The 15,241-nt window shown below is 39.3% G+C and overlaps 1 protein-coding gene across 1 annotated transcript in view; it reads right to left on the bottom strand.

The window, feature by feature from the left end:
- The window catches only part of LAMA3 (laminin subunit alpha 3), a 122,274-nt gene that overhangs the window by 70,861 nt on the left and 36,172 nt on the right, over positions 1–15,241 (bottom strand). Inside the window, exons 11-20 of the mRNA XM_050890736.1 lie at positions 13,799–13,861; positions 12,448–12,489; positions 12,179–12,316; positions 11,188–11,322; positions 6,244–6,290; positions 5,214–5,313; positions 3,929–3,981; positions 3,432–3,537; positions 1,572–1,671; positions 1,001–1,157 (exon numbers count right to left, since the gene is read on the bottom strand). Coding sequence (XP_050746693.1) covers positions 1,001–1,157; positions 1,572–1,671; positions 3,432–3,537; positions 3,929–3,981; positions 5,214–5,313; positions 6,244–6,290; positions 11,188–11,322; positions 12,179–12,316; positions 12,448–12,489; positions 13,799–13,861 — 941 coding nt within the window. The remainder of the gene's footprint in view (positions 1–1,000; positions 1,158–1,571; positions 1,672–3,431; positions 3,538–3,928; positions 3,982–5,213; positions 5,314–6,243; positions 6,291–11,187; positions 11,323–12,178; positions 12,317–12,447; positions 12,490–13,798; positions 13,862–15,241) is intronic.

Below are 15,241 nucleotides of genomic sequence, written 5' to 3' on the forward strand. Positions count from 1 at the left end.
TTGTGAATGTGGAGTAATTCTGAAGATCCAACAAATATAAGCTCTGGGATAAAAAAAAACCAAAAGAACAAAGAGGAAAGAGTGAAAAATTAACAGAAAGGAAATCACTATGCTTGTGCAATGGTTATGTGCTTATGTCTCAGTCTATAGGGATCCATTAGTCCTTGGACAACTTACGGAGGCTGGACACAACTATACCAGAGTACTACTTTTAAGAAGAGTGAGCAAATCCCATTTATTGCTCAAATCTACTGTTTTAAAATCCTGGTTCACTTGCTCAGCAGTTCAGTCCAAAGTCAGACAGGTCCCTTCTCACACAATTAAATTATGGTGACTTTCTTCCTGTGATTTACTTATTCCCTCTGCTGTTGTTTAGTTTATTTGTAGACTGTCATGAGACTAAAATAAATGTTGCCAATATGCTCCTCCTCACTGCTTCTTTTACTGAATCACACATTTTCCTGTTTGCTGTAATGTGAAGGTATCATTCCTAATAAAAGTTGGTGCCTTTCTCTTCTTCGCCTAATATAAGTTGCAAGTGTAAGAAGACTTCAGTGACAGCACTGTGATGGTACCTGAAAAGCTTATGGACACAGACTGCCACAGAATTGTGTAATTCAAGTTATTTAGCCAACCATCAATCTTCTGCTGTTTCCGCTGTCCTTGGCATGACAAGAATTTGTGCACTTACTTAGTATTATAGACTTTAAAGCCATTAGTTCTTTTCTTTATACCTATCACAAAATGCATATTTCTCACAAAAAAAAGTCAAAGAACATTTCTGAAGAACATATATTTGCACAAGCAATGACCAACTTACAATAATACCAACACTCACTAATCCAAACAGTGATACAGTGCCAAAGGGTTCGGATTAGTGAGATCCTGTCCTTTTTTCTGATTTCTCCACGACCTTGCACACACATAGCAGTACTATAGAGACATACATAACATACACCTACGTTTTCACCCCAAAGCCTTGAGCGAAATACCAGCTTACTTGTATAGAGGACATGCGGGCATATCCTCTCCAACTGAAGCTAGGAAATTCCTGAGGATCATAGCCAAACCGAATTTCCCTTCCCTCGGCAGTAGTACCATCTTCAATCTCAAACTTCATGTGGTGCAGATCAGGGAAAAAATAGTTTTTTTCAGGCCTTTCAAGGAGAAAAGAAACAACAAGGAATTACCAGTCGCTGTATGGTCTACATCTAAGAGCATAAAGCAGTGGAAGGGAGGTGACCTACTGATGACTGAGGAATCCTGACAGCAGTTAATAAATTCAGGACAGCTGATAAGATGGATGTAATGAGAATTCTCATTCCAGAAGCTTGTACAGCTTACATACATTTTCCTATATAACTCCTGATAGATATATAGATACATACGCAATAATATTGCAAAACAGAAGAAAACTGCCCAGCAAAACTAATATTAATAACTAATACAATTTACCAGCTTATTTATCAAGAAATCCAGAATCTCACGTGAAAGGATAGCAAGGGACTTGTGGACAGTTTCAAAAGACCTATCCTGAAGCACGAGCTATCAGGAGCTACAGCCAGACTCACTCCCGACAGGCCGTCCCCATGACGTGCGCCCTGCACTGGCAGCCACCCGAGGGCTCGGCACACGCCGGGCTGAGGGATCCTCCAACATCACACCGGCAGCCTGTCAGGCAAAGAGCAGAAGCCAAATGTCCCATCAGAAAAAAAAGTGATGAAAGTTATCAGAAAACACACCTTGCTTCCGCTAATTAAACAGGGTTAGTGACTCGTTTCCTCCTTCCGGAGCCCTTCAGACTCCCCTCCCCTCAGACTCTTTCAAACACGTGTTAACACACATGCATAAGCTGCAATTATTTCTGGCTTCCCATGTTTGTGGTTGTTTTCTTTATTTCTCCTTGGAATGTGACAAAAGCCACTTTTTAAAAAAAAATCACAAGTAATAAGCCATGCCACATTACTAAATGCAGGACTACAGTTTTGCAGAACAGCCATTCAAATGTTTTGCTAATAAGTCAGAATTTCTACACCACTATCACGATGAATAAATATTTAAAAAAACCCCACAACCTTAACTTACAAAAATTGTAAGATGTTAATTTTTCAGGGTCTGTTACCCCAATATTTAATTTATCTTAAAAAAATTGCACACAACAAGAACATATGTGTTCATGTAATAGTATATGCATATTTTTAACCAATACTGGACAACAATATCGAATGACTTTCTACAGGAGACAGGACTTGTGGCACAAACTAAAGGACACCTCTAGTATAATATATCGTACTAAGGAACAAGTATGCCTAGGCTAAAAATTTCAAGCTGAATTGAAAGGTTGAAAGTTCCTAAACACGTATTTACATCATAGTGTAAAAGTGTCCTGTTTTCTAAGACATGTTAAGCACCTGTAATCTCACCAAAATCAAGGATAATTAAAGTATTTGACACCTTTGTGAAACCAGATCCCTTTCATTAGCTTCTTGGTTTGCACATTAGGCATGAAAGCTTTGTTTGATACCCTAGCCATTATTTTTAACTTTGCACGTATTAAATGATTGTTAGAAGTACTTCAATACTTTAAAAATAAATCTCTTGCATCAACCCTGGACACATGTAAAGCACACTGAAGTCAGTGAAAGTGCTTTCAATAATTTTAACAAACCTAAATCTACAGTGGGGGGACAAGGAGGGAAGGGAACTGTTGAAGTAGCCCTACATCACTCAAAACACATGGCAGAGCCAGTATCCTTCAGAAGAAGGACCACTTTCTCCACATCACAGCTACATCTGGCTCTGCTTCAAAACACATTGAGCCCTGGGCTAAAGCAATACATGAAGATACCTGCAAAAAAAAAAAAAATCAAGCTAGTATCTTTTGTAACATTCTAAGTTTTTACTGCAGCAGCAGACCTTAGAAAACTGCTAAATGGAACAGACAGCTACCACTCTTACAGGTAACGCTTGCAGGAAAATCAACCATCCCTGGCCTCACAACTTAGGAGAAGGAGTGAGAGGAGGAATGACTCTCAGTTATCTTATCTGATAAGATAACAGCTTCAGCAGTGCCTCGTGTGATCTCACTGCGGGCTTTGACAGAGAAGCCTCAGGCAAGCGGTGGTAAATGAGGCACCGGGGAAGGCGAGCTGAAGGACAGGGAACTGAAAGAGGAACACCTTTCCTCACGTGAGCGAGCCACAAAATGGCTGGGAACCACAGTGGTAACATCTGCCTTGTTCTTTCTCCCTTTGGAAGGCAAAGGAGGGAGTTACACGCGTTACAAGCAAATACAAGCAGTAGTGCAAAATGCTGTGCGCATGAGTGATTCAAGAAATACATCCACGTTTTAAAAATACAGCCTAGGGAATTCTGAAGACTTTTGCGCTAAGTGCAAATGTGCTACTAAAGATGTCCTTTATTCATTTTACCTCGGCAGCCAAAATAATTCTTGTTTTCGAGAGCATAATAACCAGCTTCACAAGTGTCACAGGAATCTCCACAAACATTAGATTTGCAGTAACAATGCCCATTTTCCTGTGAAGAAAACAATTTCATCAAAACTGTTTCAGCACCTTTTTCAGAACTTTAATCTTTCAATACTTTGAATTCTCTCTAATTCTAAAGAGGAAAAACATTCTAATCTCAACAAAAAATATTATCTGGACATAACTTCTATCATTCATCATCTTCAATGAACAGACTAGAAAATACATAAACTCAAGATGATGAAAAATGTTCAGAACTTTTATACATCCCTAGGATGTATAAAATTTCCGTATAAAACTGCTTCTTTGCTGTATAAAACCAGCTACTTTATGTGCAAAAGCAATAATCAGTACTAGGATTTCTACCTTACCAAATGTTACAACAATTTATCTTTACAAAAATCAATTTAATTAATGTATGCCTTTTAATTTCGCTTTACCTGCTGACATTCTCCGACTCCACTTAGCGTTCCGCTCACGTCACACTGGCATGCTGCACAGATGAAAAAAAGACAATCTGCATTTCGTCTTTCCAAGATACTTTACAGGAAAAAAAACCCACCACCCTGAATCTGCAATTTTGAGTCATAGTGCCACAAGGTGGATTTTACTCTGGAAGGTTCAGAATAGCAGACGGATACTGGCACAAGGTGAGAAGAAAAAGCAAAGGAGAAAGAATGAGGACTTCTGTGTATGTGCGATTTACTGGCGTATTTTAAAATGTTTTAACTTGTGTTTAACAAAAACAGTCTTGAGTTTGGATTTATAATTGTTTTCTTTCTTAGAAACATTCAGACAATTGATGCAACACAGTGTCTTCCAGCCTGACTGGCAACTTCTATTCTGCAGTGCTACTTTGGGATCAGTCCAACTCTCCATAGAAAATACAAATGAAGCAAATATTGCGGAAAGGAGCTATGCTGACCTAGAGGTTTGGTGAAACCCAGTATTGACTCTGTGACTGAAGGCAGAGAAGATGAATTACATGAAAGGTGCAGTAATTAATCTTTGAGGAGATGTTTCGACTGTATAATATTTAGAGATTTAGAGTCAAAGATGTAATGATATCAGTGTCGGCTCCAAGGCTAGTCATCCTATCTAGGTGGCTGTTGTGGTGGAACCTGTTGGAAAGGAAATAGTTGGGGAGAAAAAAATCTTTAAAGATTTTTTTATCTTCATCCTTTTTAATCTTTAAAATTATTATTATATGCCTGAAAAACACACACTCACTGTTAGCAAACATTGAAAATTGCCAACAGATCGGCATTCTATAGATATAACTCATAACAGAGTTGTCACACCCTGAGGCCAAAAGAAGGCTTTTCACTCCTCTACAAACTAGGAGATGATAATAAATGAAAAAGCACCTTTTTCTCAAAACAATGAGCCAAATTCTGGTTTCAGTGTTAAGGGCAGAAATCCTGTCTCACTCCAGTAAAACTGCCATAGGGCTGTATGAAATAAATACACATCATTGTAACTCAGAGCACACCTTGGTCCAGCACTAGCAAACACTCATGAAATTATGGTCTAATTTCTAAAAGTAACTGCTGGGGTAATGGGTAATTTGTTACAATTTGTTACAATTAAGTAGCATGAAAAACATGCTGTTAACAAGAGTTGTGAAAGTCACTAAGCACCAAAGATGGCGACAGCAAATAAAGATGACTTTCAAAAGAATTTAACACATTCCATAAGCCAAAGAAATATGACATGAAGCCGTACCTGTACATCCTTCAGGGTTTTCTTTGGCCAGGTTCCAGTACAACGGTTTGCATTTACTACAGGTAGGACCTTCAACATGCTGAAGACATTGACAATAGCCCTAATGACAGAAAGGAGTTAATATGGGTTCATCTGTTTCATAAAAAACATACTGCTCTTTAGTACTAAGAAAAACCTGGTATTATTAACAGCTCAGGCAGTTTACCGACTTTTACAGATGCATGGAAACTGAGGCTGATTCAGACTTCTTAGATTTTTCTGTCTCATACTATCATCAGCACAGGATTGTTCCACCCTGCATGTTTTTTCCTTATCTAATTTATTCTAAATGTCCCAACGGATGTATTTTCCAGTTCTTTTATAGCCTTATTAGAACTGCTTCAAAGTATTAACTATTTTGCAAGAAGATTAAAAAACAAATTTCCTTAAAAATAATCATTAATTTTCATATTTACTCCTTCCTTCATTGGTGGAAGACGCACATAGCTGTATACATGAGCCTACATAGATACCTCTTCCATCGGTCAGACTTACCCTCTAGGTCTTCTTTGCTACACATTTAGCAATCACTGTGATTTCTGGTAATATGCTACTACTAATAACCATCACTGTATTAATAACAATAATAGTGGAATAGCAACAGTTACAAAGAGATAATAATATTTTCAGGAATAATTTGATGCTGAAATGGCCTGTTGCAACCCAGAACCAGAAGGTCTCTGAGACATGCATAGGCTTATGTGCATATCTGCATGTACATATTAGTGTTCTAGCATACCAAGAAAATATAAACAGTATGCATATTCTATATATAAAAGATAAAACCCCCCACCCTCAATGGCTAATTGCACTGGTATGATCAAAGAACAAACCACAAAGTTTATTTCCACTCTTACTCTGCAAATAAGCTCATGCAATTCTTTCACAGTCTAAGAGCAAGTTTCAGGACTTGAGCAATGAAGTGAATGTGTTCAGCAAAGGCACATGAATTATTAACACATACTGTTAGCTGCAATGGTAGAATACTTACAGAATGAGAACCAATGCTACCTGAAGGGTCACATTCACTGTTGACACCTTTATGAAATTAAAAAACATACACATTGAAAGATGGTTTGAAAACAGAGCTGTGGAATGTAGTAGTGCAGAAGTACAATGTAGCAGATATGAGCTTGAAAGGGCTTTTTAATCGGTTACCTTGGAGGGACTCAAATACTTTAAACGTCAAGACCAGCACAAGCCTTTAATAATGATTTTTCAAAAGTGTATTTAGCCTGGTTTAGACTATTTGGTTCAGCATGCAAAGTAGTCACTTGGAAAAACATAGCACTAACCTACAGAACTGAGAGATGTTTTCTTAAAGTTCCTGTGCCATCATCTAAAAAAGGTTTTAATCTTATAGTTCACTTCATGAAATTACAGAAAGACAAATAAGCTCATCTAATATGTGCTCCTGGTGTGTCCCTCTCTCCCTCCCTCCCTCCCCATGCTTCAGGGGGTTTCTATAAAACTTTGCACGCAGCAGACTGCCCTGGAGAGCCCTGCAATAAAAACAGGGGCGATCCGAATCAGAATGGAGGATTATCCCTCAGAAGCATTACCTTCGCAGTAGGGGAAACTGTCGGCTGCAGAAAGGCATCTGTCGCACCGTCGCCCCGTGACGCCCGTTTGACACTCGCACTGCCCTGATGCAGGCTCACACGTGCCGTGCTGGGAACCATCGGGAGAGCACTGACAAGCTACATAACAACACAGACAGTGGTGGAAGGGTTCACCCTGTAGGTACCAAGCAACAACTTTCCAAAACTTTAGTACTGTAGAGGTTTTGAATACTATTTGTCTAGAGTGTTCTTCATTTCTCTTTCCAATATATAGCTCACAAGGTCCTCCTATAACTCACAGAGTCCTCACCCCTGCTTGGAACCTATGAGTTTGAGGTGAACTGTACCATCCTGACATTGTTTTCTTCCTCTGTTCTTGACAGAAACAGGTGGGATTATCTGGAATTGTAATAAATCTCTCCTCCTCAACTTCTTTGTCCCATCCTAAGAGCAGGCTTGGTTTTGGCTTTCTGCTTTCTTGATCTTCTTATGGTTACAGAAAGCACAGAGCAAATTCTGTAATTAGACCTGCACTTAAAAATATGATGGCGAAATACAGAATATAAGGTTGTATGCCCATCACACCTTTAGATCTGAGGGCAGAGGAGGCCAGAAGCAAGCTTTGAAATACACCATGCAACAGTCTTATTGTTTCAGATTCCTATGTAAGGTCTCAGTTGTGCAATGATTTACACACACAGTGTAAATAAGAATAATGCCACAAAAAAGAACAATGCCGCTACAGACCAGGGGACTAATCTTTGCTCCGATAGAGCCTAAGGGTGAAATGGTTAATGACAATTATTTTAGTAAAGTAGTAGCCAGTCTCCTAAAGAGAGAGAACAAACCTGTCAGATTATTGTTTACTGTGGTTGTGGTGATTAGTAATAGTAGAATTCTGAGGACACGTTCCTTCTTTAGCGCTAATAATCTTTTGATTTCTGGGAAAGAGCAGTCCTGTTCATGATGATCAAGTAGCTTGCTGATTTTAATGACAGAGCCTGCAGGTTTCCCTCTGCTTGATGTGAAAAACCTATATACACATTCTGGGCCTGATCAACTGATCCACATGGGCAGGAGAAAGTGTTGATATGATGGAAGATTTGCAGAGTCAAGCCCTTCTAGACTAGGATTTTTGGTGCAATGTTGGCACACATCAAGAGCACACACTAATGCACTCACTTAAAAGTTTACAGGATAGTGTATAAAATATTAGAAGCCCAAACCAGTTGAAACACAGCTTATGTTCTGTAAGTTGAGTGAGCCAGAACTCATAAAGGTAAATGCCCATTGCCCAGCCTAAGCTTTAGATTTCATATTTTAAAAGAGAGATACAACTGCACCAAGGCCAAACATTGCCATGCTCACATTAATCCAACTAGCACAGGAACAGTGATGATGTGCCAGGGAGGACTACCAGAGCATGTGCCTGCCAGGAACCCTGGCCATTGCCTGGATCTTCAGTGTTACTGTTGCCAGCTTTGGATGGAACAAAACTATCATGGTTACACAGGTAGTTTTAGATGGAAATATATTTGAGAAAATATATTTTCTTCTGTATTGCAAAATTAAGAAGGGAAACCCCAGTAAAAGGAGGAAAGGCTTTTACTCACGCAAGCAGCTGGGATAGCTGTAATAACCTGGAGCGCACTGGTCACATCTAAGTCCAGCATAGTTACTATGGCACAGACACTGACCTCTAGGACCACATGTATTCTCCACTGAGCCAACAGCATCACAGTTACATTCTGCACAGAGAAAAAAAAAAACAAAACTATCCTGATAGACCCATGTCTTAACCAGCAGTTATTTAAACCAGAATCTGCCAAAAAAGTTACCTTTGAATGTAAAACAATCATGAGGAAACCAGGCAAACCATAATTTTACCGCCAAAAATAAATATCCTGAAATAGATGCTTATACTGTAATTGCCTCCTCAACCATTGATAATCAGGTTCTTACTGCAATTCTATAATGTACAGTTTAGAGATTTAGTTTGATGCCTTGCAAAACACATGTGTAAGGGACAGAAATCCATCTTACAATGGAAAGAACGTCACATGAGAGAAGTACTTAACATCTTTAAAAAATAACCTCTGAGAAACAGCGTCCACAAAGCTAGGCTAGGTCTAATGGCTAACAAGCAGCTTATTAGTAATGATGCACAAGCACAAGTTCATGATGCACAAATAAATGATGCATAAGGTAAAAACTGCTGACATCTTAGTTCTACAAGCTGGCAAGAAGCGCATTGCAGGAATCTGCATGTAATACACAAGGCACATTGTCGGACTATAACAAAAGCTTTTGTCAGACTATAACAACAAACTTCTCTTGGAGTTACCACTATTTTAGGCTAACAGCTCTATCACACATAAGACGTGCTATTTTATTGAAACGATGCTGGACGTTACACAGGGTCGCACTTTATAGGTGTGAGAATGGGAGCCCAACTGGGAATCCCAGCTGCCCCAGGTCCAAGCCAAAGTGTTGCAGTTAATCACTTGGATTTTATGACTGACAGAAATGGCTGACTGACAGAAATATAAAACAAACACTGTCTTTCTGTTCCATGTTCATGTTTCTGGTTCCCCCTTTCAGTTCCTCTTTCTGCTGCAGCCAAGGACATCTGACTTTGCTGTGTTTACTTCAAAGACGCCTGGAAAGACACAGGGCTTGCTAGGAAGTTAGCATAAGAGAAATACAAATACTGAAGCTTCCAAAAACATCACCTACACTAGAGTCCACCCCCAGCTGAACATTATATTGCATTCTCTCCTCATTTTAATAACATTGATTTGTTTAAAGGCTTTATTTTGATATCACTCCTATTGAATAAAGCTTCTATTGAGTTAAACAAGGCAAGACCAGAGAGATCAGTTCCAGCTGCAGCAGCCAGAAAGTTACAGATCTACCTCCCCTCTGAAGATGACAACTCCAAACAGGAGTAGCAAGCTGGGCTGCTCACTTTCTGCCACAGTTTGCAGCATGCTGCATTAGTTTAAGTTTAAACCCATGGCAGCTTATTTTAACAGAACAAGCTGTGAACTACAGCAGTTTTGAGTAGTCCCACTGACTGTGTTTTCAACTATTTTTATCTGTCTTTTACAATTTGTTTTTGCATGCTTTTTTAAGCTTTTATGTCTCTTTTCAGCTTTTGGTGTTAAAAGTTCAAACGTATTCAATATGGGTTTGATTTGCCTTAAGATTGCTACCTGATTCAGTTCTAAGGAAAAAAAAAATGGTTAGAGTATTTTAAAACCACTGAACAGCGTGTACCAACGCAGAATCTTGATTTTATGTTTTTCATTAAAAAATGTTAATCTACTCCAGACCATAAAACACAGTCATGTGGTATTTCTTTATTCCACTCATTATGTTTGGTAACACAACATAATATATCTTTGCAAGGGCATAAAGGATTCTGCTGTCTATTCATAGGACATAAACAAGTACGTAAGCCCAAAAGGAAGAGGACTGCTATAGCCAACAACCAAAAATAATGAGAGAGAAGAAAGTAAAATCATAATGTTCTATATAAATCTTGCTAAGCTGTACAGGAAAGTACATACCAGAACTCAGCAATATCCTATATTCTTTCTCACTGTAAAAATCACTAAGGATTAAGGGCCTCTCTCTCACTCACTGCAAAGGCAGACGAAACCTAGAGGCCAGATAGGACTTGATGGATTCCTCATACACGCACAAAACCATTATGATAGTCAAGGTTATACTTCGTCAGTGCTGATCAATTTTCCTCTCTTGTAAAAGGCAGGCTAGTCCTTGGTGGCAGGTACACTGGTGAAACCCTATGGAGATCATTCATGTTTCATGATTACATGAACAGAGGTTGGCTCTGTGCCTGTCACATGATCTTAAAAAGAGTGAGAAATCACTGTGAAGGGCAAAACGGGAGCTTCTCATTTTCAGATTTACAGAACACACATTTTACAAGGTACCAAACAAAGACCCTCTGCTAAAGTAGATTAGTGCTTCACAGCTCCACTATGCCAGTTCCTCAGCAATCAAGCATGCTCTGTTGCTGTAGGTCTCCATGTGAAAACAGCTTTCAAATCCTTTGGTTATTAGTAACACAGCTGTGCTGACTGAGGCTGTATCAAACTGTCTGACCATGCAAAAAAAAAAATGTGAGAAAACAGACCATATAATTCTTCCCTACTATGGAAACGTGCCTAGAATTAGTGCTTGGAGAATGAGAAGGTATGAGGATTCCACTGTAGAGAACAAGAGTCCCTTGGCCATTTACTGCTGTGAACATTGCTTCAGCCACTGCAAGAACGGTACCTGACAAGCACTCCAGTCTGCCTGTTCGGGGGCCTGTTCATTGCTGTACATGCGATCAGCAGCCTTACCTTGACAGGCAGGGAAAGAGTGGTGGCCAGGCTGACAGCTGTCACACTGAAGACCAGCTACCCCGGAGCGACAAAGACACCTCCCGAGAAAATCGCAGACTTCAGGCTGGGTACCCGTCAAATTACATTCGCACACTGCAAACGAGAAAAGACATTTCAGAGCCAGCCTCTGCACAGGCTCTCTTCTTTTATCTTTCTTTAAATAAAATTTAAAAAAAAAAAAAAAGAAAAGAAAAAGCAACTCCCTGAGGCTCAACAGGACCAAAATCTTTCCATCAGATTTATTTTGATTCTAACAGCTTTTACTGATTGCCCACATCAGTAATAATTCAGCATCGAGGGAGACATTAATGAAAGAGCAAAAGAATCTTGCTCAAAGTAACTACTGGGTTCAATATCAGTGTTGCAGCACTACACTTAGCCTGTCCCCACTTAGAGTCTGATTTATCGATGCCAAGTGGTATGCCAGCTATTGAAAGTAGTTCCATCCTTTGTTAAGACTAAAATGAAACAATTTATGGTTTGGATTTACAATCTCAGGTGGGAGGGATTAATAAAACGCCTAAAAAGACAGTACAGAGATGGTTAATGAAGTTTAAAAACAGTCAGTTTTCTAGTATTGATTAGAAAGGTCAGCCTGGTACATCAAAGTGAGGTTGCAAACTCAAATTAAACACAAATATTTTTTTTAAAAAAACAAGGATAAGTAACAGAAATGTTCCCAAAGGTATTCTAAATTTCATCAGTGTTACTAAATCCAACCCCAAAGTGGAGTCTGACAGCTGCCTCACACAGTAGATAGCAATCAAGGAAACAGGCGCATTTTTAGATAGAAATCTCCCCTCATCACATTTTTCTACTTCTTTGACTTCTTTGAGTTTTGGGAGAGCCCCTTATGAACACATCTCCGTGGCAAAAGAACTTCATCCCTCGGTATAAAACTTGGGTCTGTATTTTGGATACGCTTGCCGAAACAGAATGTTTGGCTTACCCTGGCAGAAGGGGTAATGAAAATACCCAGCTGCGCAGGTATCACAGGAAAACCCCTGAAATCCAGTTTGACATCTGCACTGTCCAGTATTTCCATCGCAGTCACCGCCCAGCACTCCTGCGCCACGGCACTGGCATGCTGAAGAGCACATTTGTAAAGAAAACATTTGTGGCGTTACGATCTTGAAGTTCCTATTTCACTTGGAAGCCGAACGCTGGCATTTACACTGGAGTGCAGGCTCCAAGCATCAAAGAAACTACAGCACTTACGTAGACACTGGGGGCCAAAATATCCTGGTTTGCAGCCACCTTCTAGTTACAACAGGAAAGGAAAAGAAAGAGAGGAACAAAGTTAGTGCATAAAATCACGCAACTCCTCATATTTTTGCAGAGAAAACCAGATCACTGCTTAGTAATTATTACTCTTGAACTGACAAAACTATTTGTATGACCCTTACACGCAAATCTCATTTAAAAAAATAATAATCTGTAATCGTGCTTCGTCTGCCAGCACAAATTTACAACATCTACAGACACAGAAGCTTCCACTTAGAGGCAGCTGCCTTTCTTATGCCTTCAGACTCAGATGCTACTCGTTGAAAATGTAAATAGATCTGTTTTCTCTGTTTATATTTATTCATTTTTCTTCAGAGTCTTCTTTCTTCTTCCTTTTAAAAATATGTGAGAGAAGGGGATATGTGACAGAGCATACCAAGAGGCCTACCAGGGCAATTATTTTGGATGCTGTACGAAGGAGATAAGTGGTACAGGAGACTGAGGCTTTGTGGGCTGTGATGGCAACTGCAGACACTTTCAAGAAAACAACTGAGACTTGTAAATACATACATGGATTTGTACTGTCTGCTTATATCTAAGTGTCTGCTACATTCACAGAAGAAAACACCATTTCATTTGCCAACATAAACTCCCGTTCTATTAAAGCTAATAAAGGGGAAGAATGTTGATTTTAGGATATGAAAAAGGTTTCAAGGTTTTTTGAAGTTATTAATCCTGGAGTGCATTACAAGTATGTACGTGATTAAGCACTAGCTGTGATGATGTCTCTGTTCTGCAGTATAATAATATATACTAAAAAATATAAGCCCACTGAGGGAATCATTGTATGGATTTCAGGCAGCTTTGCAGCGGGGTAAATAAGAAATATGTAGCTCTCTTAGAAATCAAAGTCCTTCACTGCCAAGGGCAATGTGCAATTTGCCAGGTGCAAGAGGACAGTCCAGAAGCAGAGGCCAGTTAGCCTTAAGAAAGAGATTTACACTGCAAAGCAGCTGGCAAGTTGTGTGTGTCAGAAAGTCTTGATGGATCTGTTCATAAGAGCACCAAACAAGATGGTCAGCCTCTTCTGCAGATGTTTGCCCGAGGCTGGTCAAACTTATTTTGATGCATAACTCTTCCTGAAAGTAGCCTACTAAACTGTTTAATACGAACATGACAGTAAGATGAACTTCTGGCAAGAACAAAGGCTCTCTGGAAGATAAATACCAACAGTGGCAAAATTACTACATAAATCTCCATGAAAGAGCAGGCATCACCGAAACAGTGAATAGCGACACGGGGAAAAACAGTGAAATGGGGGGGAAAAAAACCACCAAGAACTTGCCGATTATGTCACCAGCCATAGCATCTCTTGGATTTGGAGAAGTAAAAGGATGTACAGGAATACCTTTAAAACAAAAGAAACAGTGAAATGTATTTGAAACAGACACATTTATTTCATTAAAAACCATGACAAACGATGAAGTCATCTCCCGTCAATACAGAGAGCATGATATTCACGTGACTCTAGTAACCAACTTCAGCTTAGTTGTCTTTCAGTTAGGAACAGGATAGGAAACATTTTACTTTTGATCTCCAATTCAGCTACAAACATCCCTTCTCGAAAGAGCAGTATGAAAGGCCAGACACCATTTGGAAATGCTACCAGGTTGCTTCCCTGCGCCCTGCCCTTTTGTACAGAAAGCTTTCTCATGCTAGACGGTGTTACGAGAGCTATCTAGGGAGCTCCATATTTATTTCACATTTTCTGCTTCCAGCTGAAGGTCCATCTCCTGCTATTTGGCATTATCACTTGCTGCCTGAACTGCCAGAATTCATGACATGTACGGTACATCTCGGGAGCTTTTTATTTGAGAATCCTTCCAAAGTTGATGAGCTACAAACATCAGTGGGACTTAGATCAAGGTCGACCCGAGCTGAACTTAAAAATGTCGGATTACATACAAGTGGATAGATGAGATGTGATAATCTAGAATGCACTGTACAGAGAGGATTTATTCTATCACAGCCATTGAATTCAAACAACATTCAATTTTTTACACTGTTTTTTTTCCTTTGTTTTCTATTGATTTCCCTCTTCTTCCATTTTTACCATGGTACTTCTCTTTTAGTCAGACCTCAAATCTTGCCCCAGAACAACACCTGTTTTATCGACTGTCAGAAACACGCCTCTCCTGAGGGCACAAAACATCCCACCGATGCTTTTTTAGAATCTGTTAATGTGTTAATGGAATCACAAGCTTTTATGCAGCAAACACAATCCTGATGTTACATTTTCTTCTCAGTTGTCTTATATACAATTTGTTTATGGGGAAAGCATTTAATTTTCTGAATTCCCAACACTTAATTTTTATCTCCTTATTTTAAAGTAAAAATCTGATTTTCAGTTAATCAATAGCATTATACAGCATTCTATTACCATTTTCAATAAATGAAAGCACAGCAGTTCTGTGTCACATCATTTTTTCTAATATATTTATTTTCTTTGGATTTACAAACATCTTTCCTTCAACCACTTCTCAAAAAATCTGAAACAAACTGGAACCCTTCCTTCAACCACGTATCTGCACCTACCCGCAGTCCAGCAAAAATAAGAGAGCATGGCTGAGAGCCTTATGCTCTGCCAGGAGAGCCTTTCCAACATTACGCAGGCACTATTTTAGAACTATTTTTATTTACTTTGGAATCCTCCGAAAGCCCAGAAGCTTTGTTTATCAGGGATGCAAGTTCCAAATCCTAGGAGGTGTCAAGGAGAACACATAACCTT

This window comes from Gymnogyps californianus, chromosome 2, assembly GCF_018139145.2.
Source record: "Gymnogyps californianus isolate 813 chromosome 2, ASM1813914v2, whole genome shotgun sequence".
Taxonomy (NCBI): Eukaryota; Metazoa; Chordata; class Aves; order Accipitriformes; family Cathartidae; genus Gymnogyps; species Gymnogyps californianus.